This window comes from Piliocolobus tephrosceles, chromosome 13 (genome assembly GCF_002776525.5).
Source record: "Piliocolobus tephrosceles isolate RC106 chromosome 13, ASM277652v3, whole genome shotgun sequence".
Taxonomy (NCBI): Eukaryota; Metazoa; Chordata; class Mammalia; order Primates; family Cercopithecidae; genus Piliocolobus; species Piliocolobus tephrosceles.
In genome coordinates, this window is record NC_045446.1 from 121082233 (window position 1) to 121102261 (window position 20029).

Here is a 20029-nt window from a genome sequence, read left to right on the forward strand (position 1 = left end):
AGCATAGGCCTCTTCTCTAAAAAAAGACACTTATCCAAGAAAAGAACATGGTGCAGACAGACGTACACAGACTAAGAAGGGGACTGTGGCTCAGCACTGAAATGGAAAACAAATGCCCTTTCCAGCCTTTATGTCTGTTTGTCTGGATTCTTCCAGGATGCTGAGTATGCTAGGCCATGGGCTGTCCATGGGGGCCACACCCAGGAGGGGAGGGCCACAGGAGGGATGCTGCTGGGAAAACCATTCACTGAGACACAGAAGGCTGATGACCACTGCCAGATGGTGCAGGGTGGGGCAACTGGAGGGCAACATTGAAGATGGAGGACAGAAGGGAGCTGGAGTTGCAGGGCCCAGTCCAGAATCCTCAGGGGTACAAAGCTTGTTCCTCTATTCTTCATATATGTGACAGGATGGGCAGAGAGGATGCCAGCAGTGGGAGGGCGGTATATCTGGAGGCTGTGGACAAAAGGGGAGAGGCTTTGCAGGTCTGGTCTGAGAACATCCTACCCTTTTGATCACCCATCTCCCACCTCTTGTTGGCCTACATTGCATTGACTTGTGACTATTCCTCACTATCTGATGAGCGGCCATCTCCAGCTCAGCTCACCTGGATGAGTCAGGGACAGTGGAGTTTGAAACCTTACTCACTCTGACTTAATCACCAAAGTTAACCAGCATCCTCAGAGAGGTGAGATACTGTAGCATGTTTCAGGAGCAGTTTTGTAGAAGGACTATGTCTAGAGCTGTCTCTGAAAAGAGAGAACTTGTTGTCTGAATTTCCCACCTCCAGCGCCTCCTCTGTGGCTGAGAGAGCAATTACGCTCATTTTCACTTTTCTTTTTTTAACCAAGGAGCAATGTGTCCTCTGCATTGTTGAGGAGACTGGATAAATGAGACAGATAGATGGGGGCAGGTGTGAGGAAGTGACAGAGTTGGCCGCCGAGGTACCTTTGTGATCCATCTCTGCAGAAGCCGGCGTTCGTTCCGTGGGGATTCAGCAAGACTGATACCCAGCAGTGACAGTTTGGACATCTAAACATGACCTTGGATGTGCTCAGAACCGCGGCTGGAACTGTGCCAACTTCTCAGAGTAGTCTATCACAGTGGCCGCAAAACCATGCTGGAAATTGGCTGCATTCTGAGTGGTGGTGCATCTGCAGACGAACCTCTCTGGCCCTGTAGTGTGGTGTAGTGTTGGGGGACAGCTTCCATTTCTGTCAATTTTCAATAATTCGATGCTCACAAGGAAGCCCAGGACAGTTCTCTTGTATTCATTGGGAGGTTGTGAGATCCCCGTTGTGGGCATCAAAAATAGTTACTCAAGCGGTTTAGTGTTTGTCAGACGGCGTTTCCTGCACTGTGGCCACTCACTTGGTACTTGTCAGATTTCAGCTCCTGGGGAAGGAAAAAAAGGACTCTGCTTCTGGTTCCCCGGAACATATGGGTTATGGGAAAGTTCTATCCCGTAAAGTATTGGAAAACTGTTTCATACCAGGGGGCTTTCCAAGTGCCTGTTCACTCTGCGACTCTCATTTTGCCAGGAAACACACCTCTGAGTTAGAGGTTCTCGGCGAGCTCTTCAGACCAGCGTCAGAAGCACTTGGAATTTTGTCAGAAATGCAGCCTCCCAGGCCCTGCCTGGGCTTACTGAATCAGAACCCATGGAGTAAGGTCCCAGGAATCTCTTTTTAATCAGATCTTTCAGGCGATACTGATGCACGGTGAATTTGAGAAGAACTGATGTAGGTGTTCTTTTAGGAGGCCCTATAAGAACACTAAATTTGGAAAACAAAACAAAACAAAACAAAAACTGGCATGAATCCTGGTTCTGCAGTTTAATATCAGCATGGTTTCAGTCAATATGGCTAATGTTTCTCAGCCTCAGCTAATTTTGTCTGTCAACTGGCAATAAGTGAACCCAACCAAGTTTGTGAGATGATCAAATAGTGCATATAATGGGCTCATGTAGTCAGTTAACATTGGCCGTGACTGTGAATTCATCCAGTTTCCTGCTTGGACCCAAGTGAAGGTCAGAGCAGTGGCCACCCTTCAGGTTTTTCACTAAACCGCTTGAGTAACTATTTTTGCTGCCCACAACGGGGATCTCACAACCTCCCAATGAATACAAGAGGACTGTCCTGGGCTTCCTTGTGAGCATCGAATTATTGAAAATTGACAGAAATGATACATTACTAGCAAAGCAAGCTGCCAAGTGTGTTTTCGTTCTTGAGAGATTTCAAATCTATGCCATTCCAAATTCATGTTTTAGACAAGGCAGTACCAGGTGGCAGTCATGGGGTCTGCAAGGAGCATAAGGGAAGGTACAACATCAGGTACACCCTCCATTGACTGCACTTTTCTCCTTGTTCACCCTCGGAGTCCGTTCTGGATGTTCTCCTCAAAGCCCCAAGAAAGGCTTGGCGCATCCTCTTGACCACTTCAAACTTCATGTGCATTCAAGTTACCTGGACATCTTATTAAAATGCAGCTTCAAATGTGTGGTCTCTGAGAGGAGGCCTGAGACTCTGCATTTCTGACGAGCTCCCACCCAAGTGACGCCGATGTTGCTGGTTTGCTAGCCACACTTTTGTGTCGTGTGGTGCTAGCTCAGTGCTTCTCAAACCCTAATGTGCATAAAGCTCACGTCTAGATATGACCTTCTAGATGTGACTTAAGGAATGACCAGGGGCCGTCAGCATTGGCATCACCTGGGAGCTTACTAAAAATGCAGAATCCCAGACCCTACCTCAGACCTACTGAATCAGCATCCGCACTTCAGCCAAATCCCCAGGGGCTAACATGCACGGTAAAGCTTGAGAAACATGCGGAGCCGGCTTCACAACTTTGTTTATTTCCATAAAAATCTGTTATCACCACCTTGAAATCCTTATTCATGCTGGAACAAAATACTCTGTGTTCTTATTTTGCACTGGGCCCTACAAATGATACAAGTTGTCCTAGACACACTGCTCCATATTAGTGGTTTTGAAACATTAGTGTGTGTATGACCCAACTGAGATGTTGTTATAAATTCCCAGATTTTCTGAATCAGTAGAATGGGGGTGAGACTAAGAATCTGTAATAAACCTCTCCTGTGATTCCAATATAAGTAGTCCATGTGCACTTTGAGAGATAGTCCCCCGACCTTCTCCGAGGTAGGCCTTCACTCATTTCCACGCTGTATCAGAATGGTGCCGGAGACAGCCCGCATCTCATCTGCATTGCCAGAAAATGCAATAAGCTGCTAAAACCTTGTTGGACACCTATGCCAAGGTGTTTCTTTTTGGGCAGTATTTTCCACAAGAGCTCTCAGCAAACTATCCATCTGCACCTAAGTGATCCTTCCATAATGTTGAGACATTTACATAAGCAAAGCAGAAAGGATGCACAGTACAGGATTTCTCATGGGGACAGGGGTCTCCTGAAGAAGCAGGTGTGTACAATAGCAGCTGTTAGAGATTTTATGGTCACAAACCATTCTGAGAATCCAATAGAAGCCATCACCTATCCCCAATGAAAAATTCACCTTTGCATCTTATGAGTCTCACACAGGACCAGGAATTAGAAGACTTGGCTGAGAGGTCTGACTTCTATACTTTTAGCCTCATTGCTTGGACAAGTCATCAGGCTATTCAGAACCCCAGAGTCCTGATCTTTAAAGCAGAGAATGGATAACAGTGTCAACCTCAGAAATTTGTTGCAAAAAATCAAAGGGGACGTTGAGCTGTAAAAGTGCTTTGTACACTGCAAAATAATGTATACATTTGAGGCATCATTATACATCCTATGCCGCATTGTTATTTCCAGCATTATAGTCAGGATCAGGACACTGTGTCTGTAAATTTAGCCTAAGGCCATGGAACAGACTTGGTGTAGTAAGAGAGGGAAATCAATACAGACAGAAAGACATGAGGACTTGGCGAGAGTTGCTGGGAAATTTAAAAGTGTAGAAAAGAGAAGGGAGCTTCCACAATTCGAGGACTCCAGATGCAAAAATAAAAGAAAGAAAATCTATTTTTATATGTGCAGACAGTTTTGAGATTTTGGAAAGTGGCTTTAGTCTAGCAGTAACCGAACATTTCTGCCCCTGGGTATAATGAAGATGAATAGCAATAGTGGTGGTCTGTATTTAGTTTTGACTGCAGAAGCCTTCTGTGGGAATTTGCTATTCTGAGATGAGAGGAATGATGTTTAGTCTTTAAAAGCTGGGTCTCTGATCTAGCACACATTTATTGTGTGACTTGGACAACTAGTTTAGTTTAGTTTCTCTGCTCTTCTAAGCTTTTTCCAATAAAATATTCTTCATAGGGTTATCATAAGTATTGAATGCTGTAGTGCACCCTAAATACCTAGACATAAATGTGAAGGATTATCATCACCCAAGTCCTTGAGCAAAGGGAGAACTGGTAGTATTCGAAGTATTCAGCAATCCTGGGCATGCAAGATATCTCTAGGTTATAACTGAGATCGTATTTGAAGTGGTTCTGTGCTCAAGTGGTTTGAGAAGCACTGAGCAGCATTCTGAGGCTCATAATCTCATAAGGCCTTTGCTGTGTTCCAGAAAAGTCCACCCCTGACAAATCAAAGGAATGTATGTGTTGGGAGAAGGGAGAAAGACAAGATATTCTAGCCTTGCCATGAGGACCCACCTCTGATGGCTGCTGTCATCTCTCAGTCCCTTGACGTACCTGTCTGGTCTTCCCTTCAGGTGCACTATTGACAACCGGGTCACCCGGGTGGCCTGGCTGAACCGCAGCACCATCCTCTATGCCGGGAATGACAAGTGGTGCCTGGATCCGCGCGTGGTCCTCCTGAGCAACACCCAAACGCAGTACAGCATCGAGATCCAGAACGTGGATGTGTATGACGAGGGCCCGTACACCTGCTCGGTGCAGACAGACAACCACCCAAAGACCTCTAGGGTCCACCTCATTGTGCAAGGTAGGTCGGCGGGGCTTGGCGGGGAGATCGGGCTGGCCAGCCTGGGAAGCCTTCAGGTAAGGGTTTTTTCTCTGATCCTCAACAGAGATGAGTTCTCCTTGTTCTATGCATCTAGGGTCCAGGGCACATTTCTGGTTGTCATTTTGCAGTTAGAAGCTAAATTTTCCAGTTATTTTCATTGAGTTGAACTAGAATTGTTGGTGTTTTTTTTTTTTTTTTTTTTTTTTTTTTTTTTTGTCGTTTTTGTTCCAATAATATATTTTCTCCGGAAATTATCTTTTAATTATTGCTTTTCTTGACTTTTTTCTCCCTTAAGTTTTAGTGGGTTTTTTTTTTTTCAGATTTCATCCAATTCCAAGATTGTGTTATGTTTAAAACCAGACTTTTAATGCACTTTTGAAAGTACAAGTATGCCATGCCCCCCTCCAGCCTTGAAAGGAAGCAGAGCCAACCAGGATGCACTAGGCACTGCCTTCAGCTGCATCCTTCACAAATACCTGCTTGTTTCCGGCTCCCTTGCACCTCCTCTCATCTCCCAGCCAGGGGTTTTGGATGCCATTTCTCCCCTGTAATGCTGGTGTCTGATTCTCCTTGTTTTGATTCCATCCCAACTCTCCTGGCCTTCTTCTCCTCCCCTGGCTCCTGGCTCGTGAGGCCTTGTATGTTTGTGTGTGTGTGTGTGTGTGTGTGTGTGAGAGAGAGAGAGAGAGAGAGAAAGAGAGAATATGTGTGTTGGTTCTACTCTCTCAGACCCTGGGAATGGAGGGAATGGAGCTCACCTCCATTCCCAGGCAGAACCAGTCCTGGGGCATTCAGACACCACTTAACCTGGTTGAAGGATTCCTAGTTAGTGAGCAAGAGCTGGCATCACACTTGGCCACTTGCTGGCTGTGAGACCTTAAGTGATTCCTGTGTCTCGGGGTTCTCTCTCTGTAAAGGGGGTCAGTGTGCGGATTGAATTGTACATGTACTGACATAGAAAACACTTAGGAGAACACATAGAAAACACTTGGACCTGGCACATCCAAGTGCTATTTCAGCTGTTGAGTTTTCTTTTCTTTTCTTCTTTTTTAGGACTCTTGTAATTTTTATATATTTTTAGCATCTTTTACAGTGGGCCAGATATCTTCTTTTGTGATGTCAGCAGTGTAGTCCCTGAGCAGTGGCATATGCCAGATCCACTGCTGGGGCCCTTTCCCAGGCTGATCCCGGGGCCCCTTCACAGGGACGTGCAACTCCTCCCCTAGGGGCTCCTTCCACCAGTCCCCTTGTCGGTGTGTTCAAGAAGAGGGTAAAGAGCTATGGGATGATTGGTTAGAGACAGAATAGGAAGGAAGGCGGCTTGTGAAAGAAGAACTGAAGTGAGCTGGAAGAAGGAGGGGGAGGCCCGCTATTTGACAGTAGGGGAAGGCGGAACTTGGGTCGTGATCAGCACTGTTGAGTGAGGCAGGGTGAGCAGGACTGAGAGGAGGACACACGAGAACAAGGCGATACTGGATCTGGCTCTGGGCAGAGCGTATGCCAGGGGACATGGGAATCCCTCACGCTGTGGCCCAAGTTTGGTCCTGCCAAGTTTTTATTAGATTTTGCTTACTCTTTCTTACCCAAAGGAAATTATAATGGCTCTTTAAAAAGTGATTCTATAAATGAATACTTTTTGAACTGATGCATGCAAACAGCATTTTTAAAGAAAATAGAATTGCATAGAAGTTATCAGAGTGTATTACAAAGAGTGGAGTAGGTATTGCCATGTGAGATTTTTGTTTCAGTTTGTGTACATTTTTTAATATAAAATACATTTTTTATTGTGGATAGGGAGACCAAAAATTCTCGAGAATCTCCACTCTATGGGGAGGGCTGGTGAATGCCCCAGTGCCACCATCTGCATACTCTGCCAGGTGGTGCTTTGGAAGCCATTGCTCAGCCCCTCTCCTGTCCCGCCCCAACCCCTGCACACTTAGTGCTGAGAAAAGAATGCCTAGCATTGACAATGAGAGACTGGGAACTAGGAACTATTAGAGACATTTGCTTTAGGAAGCAGGGCCTTGTGGAACTGGAAAATGGAAGGAATTGTGAAAAGTGCTAATGCCTCCTTGAAAACAGGATCAGATTTTCGTCATTTTCTTTGTTCAGCCACCCCCACTCATGCACACCCCCACACCCCTGCCCTGAGCACCTGCCAGAATGCCTTATACAAAGTGAACATTTAATAAATGCTTATCCAAGCAAATGGCTAGAATTAGAGCCAGGCGATCTTATATGGACTCCCAGAGAGACGGCTGGGTGTCTGTGGGGTGAGATGATGGGACGGGGGGAGAGGATGGAGTCTGCATCAATCTTCACTCACGTCCAGGCTAATGGAAAATGTCTAATCCCCGGCTAGGTGTTTACATCTGTGACTTGGCTGGGTGCCCTCTTCGCATGACACACCACCTCACGTATTGGAATCTCATCTTGGGCTAATTTTCGAATGCTGATGGGTGTATTGATCTGGAAACAAGCTGGGTTAAAAAAGGCATTGGTCTTGTACACAGACTCAGCCCAAGCTAATCCGCTGTCAATATGCCTGGACTGAGTATTATCGACACTTTAATGAATAGAGGACCATAGTTTTTTCAGAGCCGAACTGACCCCCTCTTCAAAGCAATCAGACAAACGAAATAGAGCCAGACTCTTGTGTTTCTGTATTGGAAAGAGGATGCACCACCATCCTGGATTACAACAAAATAAAAATAAAAAGGAAAGAAATATATTTATCTTGGGATCGTTTATTATACTGAACATAAACCCTAATTCCCCCGGCAGAAGCTGACTATCTGGATGTGAAGTTGCTATTCAGCCCTGAGCGCAATGCTTCTGGAATAAAAGTTGGGCATATTAGGTTTTCAAAATGGTATTATGATCCTTTAAAAAAAGAAATAAAAACAGCAACAACAAAAAGGAACTAAATTGATATTCTGCCCGTGAGTATGTGTATGTATGTATATGAAGTCAGCTTCATATCTAAATAAACCCACACAGAAGGAAGGTAATGGCGTCTCACAGCACTGCGCAGGCTGCTTCAGGGCTGGGGTATGTCTTTCCCCTTACTGTCAAATATCCCATCTACCCGCTAGCTCTCTGTACTGGATTCTCTTCCCCTGTGGTCCTGATCCGATATGGTTAGTTCTTGCAGACAGTCATGCCAAGGCGGCCACAGGGGGCAAGTCTCTGGGGCAAGCTAGGAGCAAAGCCCATCCTTGGGGAGGAGGGTGACCCTGGAACCAGTGTGGGAGGGAGATGGAGGGGAAGGCAGCAGAAAGGGGGAGACAAGAGAACTGAGCTAAGTAGCTACTTGCCAGGGTGGCTATTTAAAATTAAATTTAAATTAGCTACAACCAAATAGCATTTAAAATTTACTTCGTCAGTCACACTAGCCACACTGAAGTGCTTACATAGTCAAGCAGGAGTGCTGTTCCCTTGTGTTAGTTCATTTTGCATTACTATAAAGGAATGCCTGAGGCTGGTAATTCACACACACACACACACACACACACACACACACACAAAAGAGGTTTATTTGGCTCGTGATTGTGCAGCCTGTACAAGAAGCTTGGCACCAGCATTTGCATCTGGAGAGGGCCTCAGACTGCTTCTATTCGTGGCATGCGGGAAGGGGACCCAGTATGTGCAGAGATAGCATGGTGAGAGAAAAAGCCAGAGAGAGCAGGGACGGTGCCAGGCTCCTTTTTACCACCAGCTTTCGAGGAAGCTTATAAAGCAAGAACTCACTTGCCCCAGTAACCTGCATTTATCTATTTATACTCCAGCCCCATGGCCAGACATCTCCCATTAGGCCCCCACCTCCAATTTTGGAATTAACTTTCAACATGAGATCTACAGGAACAAACACCCAAACTACTGCACTCCTGTGTTGAACAGTGCAGAGAGAGAACATTTATGTGAACTTCCATTGTAAAAAGCTCTATTGGGTGGTCCTATGAAGGGTTACCCTTATGGATCAGCAGGTGTTAAAACTAGAATAGCTTTCCATGGCTTGATGGGCTAGGTATATTGTAGAAAAGAGAGTGAAATTTTTGAAAGAGGATGGATATTTTTAAAAAGATGATGCTCTTTTAAAAACAAGAGAGAATTGTTGAAAAAGATGGAGTAATGGAGTTCCCAGGTTAGCTTCAATTGTTTAAAAAGGTGGAGTAATGGAGTTCCTAGGTTAGCTTAGACAGAGAAGAGTCTGGAGTCCAAGGATGTACCTGTAGGAGAGTAGGCAGAGTTCAAGGGTTGGTTAAGTGTGAGCCTGGGGGTGATGACTCCACCAGGACACTGAGATTTCTACCTGCGAGCTCAGGGGAGATGAATACTGACATGTCTAAAGATCACATGGCAAAACTGATTCATCAGCAGAGGGGAATGAGTTCAGATACCTGGACTTCTCGACTTTGAGATGCCTTGAATACTCCCTTCAAATGTGAAATGTAGGAAAGACCACCAGTGGATTTGCATGTCCAGAACATAATCTTTTTGTCCAGAGTTGGGGAGATTCATCTAAAATTTATTAACATTTAGGTCTAATGATTTCCATCTCTTTGACCTTAGGGTTTTCTGCTTAATAAATGTAATTAAGAAGTGATTCTCTCTGGAGTTTAGCTGAATATTTTATTCCTCTCACCCTCTTACTCCTGCTACCAAACCAAGCATCCTGTACATCTGAAAAAGCCATACTGCTGTCTCCATTGTTCCCTCGGACAAGGTTACATCTTGGAAAACACAGAGTGGATAAAACACTCTGTGGGAATGAATTGTTTGCCTAATTAAGGACAGCATGAGAAGACGTCTCAAAGGCCCCATCTGTGAATGGTGGTAGAACCAAAGTGTGCCATGGTTGTACCCAGAGTGTTAAGAAAGGTCCTCCCTATCCAAGCATGGAAAACTGACTTCTCAGTTTTGACTGGTGTACCTGCAGGACTTCAGTCTCACTTAGAGACACATTTGCATGACAGAGAACAGTAGAATACAGTGCTTATAAAAACAGGGATATTAGTGTAATAAAAAATTTGTAAAAAGCTTTTAGCCTCTTTATCGGTTTTCCAGGCCCTATCTAGGTTTCTCTTTTGTCACCGGAGTATCTAATCAGCCCCTCCCTTTTGTTTGGTAAAATGAGTTTTCCTATTTCTTGCTGGGCAGAATTAATCTGAAAATCCCTGCTATTGTTTGATAGTTAATTACCTGCCTTTGGAGTTGAACAGCTCCAAAGCTCAGGTAAAGAAGGGAAACACAAATGTCTGTGGAATAGGGCAGGAATGAGGGAAAGAAGCCAGGACATTCTGTTCACTTCGTGTGTTGATGATTCCAGAAAGGAGGGGACTAGACTAGGGAACTAGAGAGATATCCAGCCCAGGCAGCGCCTTGCAAATAATGGATGTATGGCCACATCAGCCCTCGTTTACCTTTGATTGTCTCCCTGTTTCTGACTCTCTCTCTTACCCACCTGATATATACAACCTTGTTTCTTTGCAATCCTGAATAATTAGTTGACCTTGTCAAGCAAAGCTTGTTATGATGATTCAGAGAACAGGAATAATAACTTTTAATTTCCAGATACCTCCACCCCAGAGACCCCTCCGCACTCTGAATCTGAACTGAAGGAAATTTGAAACACTCAATATCAAAGGAAATAATGTGACCTAGTCCTTACTTTGAAAGCAGAGCTTTCTGTCTCTCCAGGCGTGTCACCCAGGAGGCACCATGCCCTGCTGGCAGGACAAGGCTCCCGGAGAGCTCTGCAGATCTTTGCACAACACTTGCCATTCAAGCTGAGGCCATGGTAGAGGAAAACATCATGATCCAATTCTAAATAGACTGAAGTCACCTTCTGAGAACATCTGTGTTCTCCAGATGTCAGTAGCCCTGTGTGACGGATAGTGGGGCATACTTATCATCCCAAACTGCTTTCAAATGACCTCTCTTTTTCCAGTCCCATTCAAGAAATAGATGAAAATGTATATTTGGTCTGGTCATAAGACTGTGTATCTAAATTTGATAGAACTTTGAAAAAGTCAGGAAATTAAATTCCACTACAAAATTGGAGCTCTCCTCAAAGCACCCTGGAGAATGACAAGGAAGTAGGGCATTTCACCTGAAACTGATGTGTACTATCTAGACGGCATGCAGATGAGGCAGCTCTGTTCTACCTGGTGAGGTTTAAAATTTCCTGAAGCAGTTACTGACAACAGAGGGACAAAAACTGACAGAAAGGCTAGAGCACATTTCAGTAAACCCATCTGAAGCATTATCTGTCTGCTAAGCCAAGTAGGGCAAAATGTAAAGTCTAAAGTAATCTCAGCAAAATGCCAGAGTGAAAGTCATATTCGTTTAATAATGGCATTTTCTTTTCCTTTTGGTATGGCTAGGAAGGGGTCCTCATGTTCCCTACAGAGTTCGGAAAACTTGGCATCTTTTGCGGAAGAGTAGATAAAAATAGGGTCCCCTGTTCTAGCCTTTCGCACCCATTCATAGAGAATGGAGCAGAAAGTTTAGATGGCCCTTATTGCTTTACAGCAAGCGCTTACAGAAGTCAGGCAACATCTCTCCAGGTAAGCAGTTCGGGCTCCCATGGGGAAGTCTGTAAGCAGCCCCTGAGTTCTCACCACTCAGGTGCTTTTCCCCAGGGAGTCTGGGCTGCCTCTGAGCAGCCTCAGATTCTAACACCATAGGATTGAGAAACATGGCTCTGATTCCTTCTGGATCTTGATTCTTTCTGCAGCTTCCAAGTGAGAAATGTCATTTATTTTGGGGAAAGGACAAACACCAGATCCTGAATAATCAGCTTTTTCAAGATATATCCCTTTAGACTCCCATTCCCATATCAGAGTGCTGATTTATTCAAGCTGCACTTGAAGAAAATCTTCTTAATTAAGGGTTGGATGAGGTCTCTTTATGGTCTCATGACCCACCACTACAGATCTGGCTAATCCTGTAATATATCCACAATTTTCCTCATTACCGTATTCCTGATTTCAGAAGGTCCTCATACAGAGTGTATATACAGCAATATCAAGAGCAGCTGACTTGGATGCCATGACTGTTAGGAGGAGATCCTTAGACACTCAAAAGACCCAAAGATTCTGGTCATTCCTCTCTTCTTAGTAAAATTAAAGTGCATAGCTTCTTAGGGCATGGGGAGTAGTTGATGAGGAAGGTTTCCATCCATCTGTTGTCAGATCGAAGACACTCTACTGACCCTGCTGAATTCCATTTAACAGTGTTTTGAAGCCAGGTCCTGGGGACACAAAGATTCACACAGAGCTCCTGCCCTGTCCAGCAGAGGAGACTACTATACTAACAAATATCTGTCTTATAAGGTAACAGGGATTCGGATGTTTGAGCATGTAAATACTATGAATACACTGAAATAGAGTAATTGAATTTACCTGCAAGATTAGGCAAAACTACAAAGTTATGTTTCGTGAGGGTCTTGAATGGACAGTGGAGTTTTTTTTAGGGGATCTGGCATCCCAAACAGGAGCAATCATGTGTCCAAATCTTGGAAGGCTGAATGTGTATGGTGTGTGGGAGGAAAAGTGAGGACGCTAATGTGGTCACAGGGCAGAGTTCCTGGGGTGAAATCACTCACTATATGGCTAGAAAGGTAGGCTGCATCTCAGTTTCAGGTGAAACCAGATAGGCTTCCAATAGGCTTGTTTTTTCTCATTGTCCTGCTAGAGTGCTACTTCTCTTTCTCAAGGAAGTGCATGTTACATTGTTTTGACAATGGACAAATACTCAAAAGATTGTCAGTGGAAAGGAACATGACAAACACCTAGGTCAATAAATCTTGGGTAGAAAAGAGATATATCGGAAAGAAAGAACATATCCAATCCCAACTGGTTCTATGCCCCTTGCATGGTTAAGACACAAAGGGGAAAGATTGCAAAAGACTTTTCTACCAACAAGTCAATTTTCAAGAGCACTACAATGTATGTCTTACATTTGAATTTGTAATAGTGATTCTTCTTCCATAGTATAGTTAAGGTGCATCTCTTTGTGTCCTAGCAAATAGAGGGTGTGGTACTGGATTTTGTGCTGTCGTGGTGATGATCATGGCAGAGAGGGTGAGGATGCTGCCGAGGATGCATGACAGCTTCAGGAAGCAGACCCCAGCCCTCAGGTCCTCAGCAGCCTCCTGCCTGAGAGTCCCCATACAAATGAGAAGACTCCCTGTTTCTGATGTCTCCAGGCTAATTTAGACTTTGAGGTGTCACCACTTGGAGTATATGTTAAGACATATTCCTGTTGAATGTCGCCTGTGGTAAATAAATGTCTGACGTTGGTATGAAATCTAATTGGCTTCCGCTAGAGCTTGGCTCAGCAGAGGAATTCACTCCTGGAGTTTTTGGAGCACCACACTTTGCTTTTGAGAGATCTTCATTTCATGTTATTTGAGAAAGAATTTATTGATGCAAAATCAGGGCAGTTTAATTTGGTGGCATGTTTTCTTTATGTCTCAATTATATATTCATGTCTTTGTGGTAAACTCAGCTGGTGGGGGGATTAAGAATTCAAAATAGAGGATTTTCACTTGGCAAGTAGTGCTTTCTACTGTGATTAATTGGGAGTCTGCACAATGAACCCGGTGTTGGCTCCGCTGGGGATTTAATAGCTTAGTAGAAAGAAGTAAATTTCAGGATTTAAGAGTTTTGGGTTATAGTCTGAATTTTTGATAATTACCTGGAAAAACGATCTCCTTATTTTAGTTATTCCAGATTAGATATTCCCAATCAGATACCTTTTATAGAAGTGTTTTTGTGTCCCATAATTTGATCCGGAGAAAGGTGTCAAGTAGGTGCAGGGAAGCAGAAGGGCCCCCCTCATTGTTGTGATCATCTACCAGCCCTAAAGCAGAAGGCGACTACTCAGCAGCACCCCTCATTGTTGTGATCATCTACCAGCCCTAAAGGCTTCCAGGTGCTTATATCCATTTGTCTTTTTCTGTCTTCTTTCTATGGACGCAATCCTCCAGACAGGGAATGCACACATGTCCTACCGCTGATGTGGGTCCCTGTTCCCAGAAACCTGTCTGGATCGCATCCTGTTTCTCCAGCCTCAGCCGCCTCCACAGAGCTCTATTGCTCCTGGCTTTCTGGCCTTCTGACCTGGTTCTGTTCCTCAGCTCTCTTGCCACCATCTCCTGTGTTCTCACAGTTTCGTTTGGACATGTTTTATGGTGTTCTTATCATCCTAAAACCTGGATTTCACAGAGGGGACCCGTGTGCTAACACTGTTCCTCATTCTGAGGGCTAGGCTGGCCAAGCCATTTCTTCCTACTCTGAGAAAGAAAGATGAGAAATTTTGATTATTTTCCCTTTCACACATAAACCATCATGTGTCAAGTCCTGAAATTGAGGTTGGAATAGATACAAAGATGGATGAGAGGGGTCCCTACATTGGGGACGTGCAAAGGGGGTGGGGTGCAGGTGGGATGTGGAAGGGCAGCAGCTCTCACAGCTGCCGGAGAGTCCCTGGGCTGAGAGCGATGCCTGCAAGCTTGGGAGCCAGGCTTTGCTGTCCCAGAAGGCCAGGAAAGTAGAAAAGCCTTTTGAAATTGAGTAGTGCGGGCGTTTCAGCTCCCGACTCTTAGAATGAAAATAGCGATTCTGCCACACCCACTTTGCTCCCCTCCCCCTCATTTCTGCACTTGTGGCCTGAGTGATCTTTTCAAATCCAGATCTGGTGGTTCCTCAGGACTTCTCTTTTAGCCAAGAGAGCCAATTCCTTATGAAGGAATTGATCATCCTGGAGGTCGGGCTCCAGGGGACCTCTGCCACTGGTTCATACCATGCCCTGCCTCACTATTTTCAGTCTAGTGTATTTTTTCTTGTTATTTCTAGTCACAGACCCTTTGAACATTCCCTTCATTCTTCCTGGAATTCTCTTTTGCTTTTCACCCAGTCAGTCCTATTTATCCTTCTGACTTTGACTCAAATGCCATTTCCATAGAGACGTTTCCCAGGCCTGCTAGCCACTGCCACTCCTACCTCCGCTACCTCCGCCAGGAGCTAGAGCCTTGCCCTTCTTCCTGGTTCTTGCCACAGTTAAAATGTGGCATTTGTCTGTGTGATTGATCGATTATGTCAGTTTTCCTGAGGTCAGGAGGCCTGTATGCTTGGGCATTCTGACCCTAGTGCCTGCAATTTAATAGAGCTCAGGGACCATTTGTTGGATAATCGATAAGTAAAGTTTCTTTTTTTACTATATTATAATTATTAAACAAAATGATTCATTTTTTTTTCATTACGAGTTGTAGTAGGCTGAATAATGGCAAAACACAGATATCAGATTCTAATCCCTGGAACCCAAAACTATACTTTGCATGGTAGAGTCTTTACAGATGGGATTAGTTTAGAGATTTGAGATCGGGAAATTGTCCTGGGTCCTAAATGCAATCATATAAATCTTTACGAAAGAGAGGCAGAGGGAGATGTGATTGGAACACACACAGAGGAGAAGGCAGTGTGAAGACGGGAGCAGAGGGACGTGAAGATGCTGACCCTCAGGGTTACGGTGATGTGGCCACAAGCCAAAGAATGACCGCAGCAGGCAGAAGCTGAGAGCACCAAGGAGCCGATATCTCTCGAGAGCCTCTGTAGGAATCACAGCCTTCCTGATACCTTGGTTTCAGTGTGGTGAGAGTTATTTTTGGACATCTAGCCCCCAGAATCATCAAAGAATCAATTTCTCTTGTTTGTTAAGCCACTAAATTTATAGAAATGTGTTATAGCAAAAGGAAGCAAATACACTGGCCTTCAATGCTTTGAATCCTTAATGGCTGGAAATAGGAAAAACAGAAATTGATATTTGAAATCTGCCCCAAATTTAGTCTTTGTCACTGTGAGAGATGAAGTAACACTCATCTTTTTCATTATTTCTTTTTAAAAAGAATCTCTTTGGAGATGCACCCTTGTCATGTAAATGCAATGAGGCATCAGCTTTTTGTCCTTGGGGTATCTACAGGAGCAGATGGAGTCATCCACATTTCAAAACTAAGATGATACTTTTTGATGTTGAAAATTTCTGTCCCAGGGGCCCTAGGGTATGGAAGCAGGGGAGGAAGGACACCTCTGCCAAATATGGTTTTAATGAGAGGAAACCATTGATGTTGCCTAACATTAGGCTGTGAGATTTGGTTTGTGAATGTGGGACCAGAGTTGAAGATTAAAATTGCGAAACATTCTCTTGTTAACTGGAAGAGGGGCCTCATATTTGTGTTTTATCTCCACTCTGTCTCGTAGGCATCTCAAACTGAAAATGTACAACATAGATTTCTTGAATTTTCTAGCCTGCTTTCCCGACCGTCCCCTGACTCCAACCCTAAACCTACCTGCTCCTCCTGGAGTCTTGCCATCTGGTAAATGGCAACTGCATTCTTCCAGTGGCTCATGTGAAAGCTGCAGTCCATCTTCATAGTTGTCCTTTTCCCATACTCTTCCTCAATCCTCAGCATGTCCTGCTAGATTTTCTGAATTTGGAGTTTTATCCAGTCCTGCCTCTTCTGCCCTCTCCCAAGCTGCTGTTACGTTTGTCTGGAGTGTTCCACAGCTTTCTACCTAACTGGCCTGCTTTTTTCATTCTCATTCCCTATCATCTGTTCTCCATGCTCAGTGAAAGCATTTCCGTACAGGCTTTGTTGTTCCTGATTTAGTCACTTCCTGGCTCACCTCAGGTCCTAACACGCCTACTGTGGCCTAAAAGGTCTTCCTTGGTCTGGCCACCAGTGTCTCCCTGGTCTCCCCTCCGCACACACTCCCTTTTTCTCACCCTGGTCTCCCCTCCGCACACACTCCCTTTTTCTCACTCTGTCTTCACTACTTCTTGATATGCCTGTAATACACCGAGGCAGCCTCCTGGCTTCCGGGCCTCAAAGCTCCCTCTGCTGGTGCCCCATGCCAGGTGTCCTTGGGGCTCTCCTTCTTAGGTCTCTGTTCAAGGTCACTTTAGGGCAGAGGCCTTCTTCACCACCTGCATAAAATAGAGCTTCCAACCCCATGTCATCACACCCTAGCACCTTTCTTGCCTTGTTTGTTCTTTATAAAATAAGTCACCTATTGGCATAATGGATATTTCCGTGTTGGAGAGTGGTAGCCTGTTTCACCCCTCCAGAACATGTGTGCCATGAGGGTGGGGCTTGGTCTGGAGTGTTCATTGTTGTGTTCCAAGTGCCTAGAAAAGGGTCTGGTGCACACCGGGTACTCTGTAAGTATCTGTCAAATAAACAAATGAATGAAAACAAAGGCCCGTCATTAAGTGGGCTCGATCATTTTTTCGCAGCGTTTGCTCTCTCTTTGCTCAGGCGTGAGAGCTTGAACTTCTCTGTTACTTCTATCAAAGTTTTGGTCCCTCTAGTCTCAGACCAGGTGACATTCAGCCGAGTTTTGCAGAATGCGTTTTCTTAGCAAGATAAAGAATTGAAGTAGACTGAAGGAACAACACACACAGCAGGAAGGACTCCAAGAGACCAAAGATGGGTCCCTCCAGGCGGTGGGCTGGACAGAAAACAGGAATGATGGGGCCACACCACAGCCTGGACAGCAGGAGAGGGCCAGATCTCTGCCACCCCCAAGGTGTGGATTTCACTGTGGAGGGGATGGGGAATTATCGGAATGGTTGAACCGGGAAGTTAAATGAGTTGTATTTCAGATAGATCTCTGGCATCAGAATGAAGGATGGATTGGAGGGGAGTTTTGCTTCAGGGAGACTGAGAATGCAAGCAAAGCTGAGATTGTATTATCCTGTGTTCCTGACCAGGAGACCCCCCTCTCACCCTGAGGGGCTGGATAAACAGTGCTTTAGAGCAGCCGATCCGTGGCCAGAGGGCACACACACAGGAAGAGCAGGAGGGATCCCGTGGCCACATGGTTCCAGTTTTCCTGGATGATCCTGTTCCTAAGGGACACATTTATTCTCCATGTGTGGTTGCTAAGGGAGTAATTCAATGACATTTAAAGTTTATACCTTTGTAAAAGTTTTAAGTTTATACGTTTACAAATAAGGGAAAAAATGTGCCAGACTTTGTTTCTGTTTGGAATTCTGGGAATATGGCTTTTGGATTATGGACATGAAATCATGTCACCAACAGGAGATAAGGTTTGTGTGAACAACAGGTAAAGCTTGAAATAAAGTAGGATAAGACAGGATAAAGAACCAAGAGAGCCTTTTAAATAGGAGAAGCTATTTAAAAGCAGAAAGGAGAACAGGTTCAGAGGATACCGAAACCGGAGATATCACAGAATGTTTGTCAGACCACTCATTCCGGCTGCCTGCCTTGGAATCTCTGGAGGAACTTTCCAGAAAAAAAAGAAGAGTGGAGACCACTCCACAGACCCACCGATCCTGAAGAGCCCAGGTGCAGGCGTGGGTGGGGAACGTCGTGGGGGTAAGATTGGGAATCACAGGCTGGAGCCCAGAGAGGTAAGGCCAAAGGCAGCTGAAGGTCAAATTGGAAACATTTCTTACATCAAATCCTAAATGAGGTTCATGCTGATTAGTAGGAACTGTGTCAAATAGGTGAGCGGGCGTGTTCCGGGTTTCTGATCACAGTGTGGCTTTCATCTCCCTGAGCTTGTTGCTGCACTGTTGTTCAAATGAAAAATGGGAAAAGACGTGAAGAGGAGCTTCTCCCCTAAGTGGGTCAGCGAAGGCTCATTCCACCTTCTCCCACCTTGTTTTTCTAAAGAGTTACCTGGCTTTGGTCCCTCACTGATACTCACTGAGATGTGGCAGCCATTCCTTTGCCCTCTTTGGACAGGGCAGCATGCGGCCCATGTAGGACTGGCAATAAAATAGTCAAGAAATTCTTTGTACTTTTTCTGGGGTTCATATGGCAAACGAATTTTTCGTGTGAAAAAGCTTCCTGTGATTGAGTCAGCCTGGTCAGTCTGGTCGCACAGGTGATAGCCAATGCACCAGGAAGTGTCCTCGAGGGCCAGTCTTGGCCACAGCGGTTCATGAAGCTCATGGCCTGGCAGGGAAGAGGAGCTGAAGCAAGCCCTTCACCCCTCTCCCACCAACACATGAAACGCCTGCCTTTCAGCCCAGGACCTGCTTGAAGAAAGATGCATATATAGCAATAATCTTTTCCTTCCTTCAGCCATCAAATATTCCGTGAACGTCTACTGCGAGCCAGGCATCATGCTACACTCAGGGAGAACACAAATGCCCTACTTACCCCCAAAGAAATAATACGTGGGTGGGTGACTGGAGAAGTCAGTAGCTTCTTATAACATAGGGAGAGAGCTGGACTGAGTACCAGGGGCTGTGCCAGCACCCAGGGGAGGCCCCTGAAGAAGCCCAGGGACTTTGGAAATGAAGCATTGCCTGGTTGAGAACTGAGGAGGATTAGCTGGGTGGCATCGGGAAGGTGAAACCTTCTGTACAAAAAATGACAAGTATGGGGATGGGGCACCGATGAGGGCAGGGTCCGTGTGGAGAAGGAAAAGGCGTCCCCCTGGGCAGTGAGAGAGGGAGGAGGGTGAGAGGAGAGAGCCGGGAGGGGAGCCGCAGCAGATGGCCCAGGGCCTGGAAAGCCCTGCCGGTGACTTTGGGATATTTCTTTCTTTTTTTTTTTTTTTTTTTTTTTTAACTATACTTTAAGTTCTAGGGTGCATGTGCACAACGTGCAGGTTTGTTACCTATGTATACATGTGCCATGTTGGTGTGCTGCACCCATTAACTCGTCATTTACATTAGGTATATCTCCCAACACTATCCCTCCCCGCTACCCCTCCCCACGATGGGACCTGGTGTGTGATGTTCCCCTTCCTGTGTCCAAGGGATATTTCTTAAGGGCAGAAGGAGCCAAGTTAGGGGAGAGCAGACCCAATTCAGGAGAATTCCTCCCTCGGTTTCTGTTTTGAAAAAAGGGTATCTTGGAGCGATGCTGAAACCAAAGGACCTCGGTGGTTCACAGCGTTGTGGGATCCTCCCTGCCTGCCTGCCCAGGTCTGCCCAGCGGAGGGGACGAGGAGCTGAGCTCCTGTTTTCGTACCATCGGTGCCCCTCCAGTGAGGCTTCAGTTGTCGGATTCCCCCCACTGGAG

At 45.3% G+C, this 20029-nt stretch overlaps 1 protein-coding gene across 8 annotated transcripts in view; it reads left to right on the top strand.

Annotated features, from left to right (window-relative positions):
* Positions 1-20029, top strand: part of NTM (neurotrimin) — a 963501-nt gene that overhangs the window by 764273 nt on the left and 179199 nt on the right. For all 8 annotated transcript variants that reach the window (XM_023185888.3, XM_023185889.3, XM_023185891.3 and 5 more), the window contains one exon: positions 4709-4941. In XM_023185888.3, the coding sequence (XP_023041656.1) occupies positions 4709-4941 (233 nt within the window). The remainder of the gene's footprint in view (positions 1-4708; positions 4942-20029) is intronic.